The 2,940-nt window shown below is 33.9% G+C and overlaps 1 protein-coding gene across 1 annotated transcript; it reads left to right on the top strand.

The window, feature by feature from the left end:
* The first annotated feature begins 1,354 nt into the window (after positions 1 to 1,354).
* Positions 1,355 to 2,165, top strand: LOC133336350 (uncharacterized). Its single transcript, XM_061544646.1, has 2 exons — positions 1,355 to 1,643; positions 1,709 to 2,165. Exons 1-2 carry the CDS (start codon positions 1,355 to 1,357, stop codon positions 2,158 to 2,160), a joined length of 741 nt encoding a protein of 246 aa, XP_061400630.1. The 3' UTR covers positions 2,161 to 2,165.
* The last annotated feature ends 775 nt before the right edge of the window (positions 2,166 to 2,940 follow it).

Below are 2,940 nucleotides of genomic sequence, written 5' to 3'. Positions count from 1 at the left end.
ACGCTGCGCCAAATTTCGTGCAAATCGAACGATATATAGGGACTTTGGTGCACCATTTACCTTAAATCGGACGAAAATATATATGGGAGCTATATCTAAATCTAAACCGATTTTTCTCAATTTCAATAGGGTTCGTTCCTGGGTCAAATAAGTGAACTGTGCCAAATTTCATCCAAATCGGATCATAAATGCGACCTGTACTTTGTTCACAAAAATACATGGACGGACGGACGGACAGACGGACATGCGTAAATCGACTCAGAAAGTGATTCTATGCATATTCTCAAAAGTAACTATGGGTCTATCTCGATTCCTTTTGCCTGTTACAAACATATGCACAAAGACATAATACCCTGTACCACAGTGTGGTGAAGGGTATAAAAATTGGCAATATTGCCCATATATTCTTCAAAATAATTGTACACGGTGAAAATATTGAAATAAACGACGTTTAATACTTTTATTACATTTTATATGTTTTCAACGTTTACACCTTTTTGGCAGTCGAACCCTTTAAAAAATCGTCATATGGACCATCCCTAATTCTAGTAATCCATATTTTACCCATGAAGAACCAGGGATGGTCCGTGTGACGAATTTTTAGGTTTTCGACCGTCAAAAAGGTGTAAACGTCGAAAACGTCATATACCTGTATAAAATGTAATAAATGTAGTAAACGTCGTTTGTTTCAATATTATCAGCATATAAAGTTATTTTCAAGAATATGTATTATTTTTACATATATCTGACTATTCCTTGCTAGAACTGATAAAAATTTCTAAATTTTTTTGAGAAGAAAATTTTCAAATTTTTTATGGATTTGAGTAAAGCATGCGTAATTTCCAAATTGATTAAAGGAAATAGCTATTTTGTCAAAAACCTAATGGATTTGGGTAGGTTTCCAACGTTTGTATTATGTATTATACGTCGGAAATGTATGTCATTTACGTCACTGTTTCTGACAGACAGACCATCTCTGTGAAGAACCCTGAATTTAAACCAAAATGATTTTGATCGGAAAATGAGCAACGGTCCATTAAAACGTACCTTCATATTCTGTTCAGAATAACCAAAATGGTACACTGGACTTAAATAAATTTGGGTTGTATATTTTTCAAACTACATTATAAATACAAAACTATAATGTGCGAACGTCTAGGTAAAACCTCTTACTGCAAATTGCGCCTATACGAATATTTTTATATTCTGTCATTTCGGTTGTTACATTTCGAAATAACAATTTTCAATTCAATAGTTTCAGGAAAAAATTCGGTATTATCAGGATTCTGGGCACTTTGAATTTTTGAGTAATAAATATAAATTTTATTGTAATTACATTCCAATTTCTAATTACATGTCCACCATCTTCATATCTTTTCAGTTTATTGCATCCTGCTTGGCGTTGGCATTCCGTGGTGCAGATGCTCAGCAATACACAACACCGGTGCCAATTCTAAAACAAATCAACAAACATAATTCCGATGGTTCATACACCTACGGTTATGAAGCAGCCGATAAGAGTTTTAAAATCGAAACGAAATATCCAACCGGCGAGGTATATGGAAAATATGGTTATATTGACGATCAGGGACAGCTAAGGGAAATTGAGTATGGAGCAAGTAAACGTGGATTTGAGCCAGCTGGTAAGTTTTTTTTTCAACAACTTCCTAGAAATGTTAACCAACACAACAAAATTCAATGATTACAGGCAGTGATATAAATGTTCCACCACCAACTCTGACAGCCAGTAAATCAACACCATTGGGACCAAATGAGATCGATGATGGCCAATACCGCGAAGATCCAGCTGAATATTACAAAGGACAGAATTTCAATCGGCCTGTAGCAGCCAGCAAATTCAGTTTGAACAATTTCCAACAGCAAAGGCCCCAGCCAGCTTATAATCCAGCACCAGCTCCATATAATCCCGCACCTGCTCCAGCTCCATATAATCCAGCACCAGCCTCATATAGACCACCAGCACCACAATATTATAATCCTCCATCACCCCCACAGCAATCGTACTACCGACCACAACCACCTCAGCCACAATATAATCCCTATAATCCAAATCCCAACCCCAGTCATTTTCACCCCGCCGTAAAAAGTTTAGACATTTGGAGTGGTTCTTACAGTTTGGATTATACGGGACGAAAATAAAAAAAAAAAAAATGGAGGATGTGTGTGGTCATAGTTGTGTGGAGGAGAGTGTCTGCGAGAAGTAAAGGTGTTTTTTCGTGTTTGAGTTGCAGCAGCGCGAGAAATCTCCAAAAATGTGCTATCTTAAGACTAACGAACGATTTTTTAAATAATTTTTTGTTTATATTTTTTTTAATTAATATTTAAGTAATAATGTATGGAAACAAGTGCAAGATATCGATGTGGATTAAATGTAAAATATATGTTCTTATCTACAATTAAAAAATAATAAAAACAAAAATCCCGAAGACGTCGTTGAACAGTTAAGTTAAAATATGAAATAGTAAATGTTTATTAAGGGCCAAGTGAAATCAATATGTTAAAGAGGAAATTGTTAACATAGGCCTCATTTTTTCTATAAACCAATTATATAGATTCCTTATAGTTCGAACATTTGTAGAAGGTATATTATAAAATCAAATGGGAAATTTGTCATATTACTTTTATTTTATCGTTACCATACAATTATATATTCTGTAATCGTCGAAAACAATTAAACCAGATTAGATGAAAAAAAACGTCTGTACATAAAATGTTAAGTAAGGAAAGTAAACGAAATTAGTTACTACATCTACTTTGAAATATTGTCTTTTTTTAATGGTCAAAACATTTTTGACATAAGTGACCGCCCAAAAATTCGGAATACCAAATTACAGCTACTTGTGTTGGAAAATGCCTTTAAAGTCTTCAACAAACCAAATGCAAAATTCATTTTGAAATATAATTACTATATTTTGGTTT

This window comes from Musca vetustissima, unplaced genomic scaffold (assembly GCF_032173495.1).
Source record: "Musca vetustissima isolate MV318-11 ecotype Yass unplaced genomic scaffold, APGP_CSIRO_Mvet_v1 utg211213, whole genome shotgun sequence".
In the NCBI taxonomy this organism is placed as follows: domain Eukaryota; kingdom Metazoa; phylum Arthropoda; class Insecta; order Diptera; family Muscidae; genus Musca; species Musca vetustissima.
The sequence above is the reverse complement of the archived record's forward strand: the minus strand, read 5'-3'. Positions and strand labels throughout refer to the sequence as shown.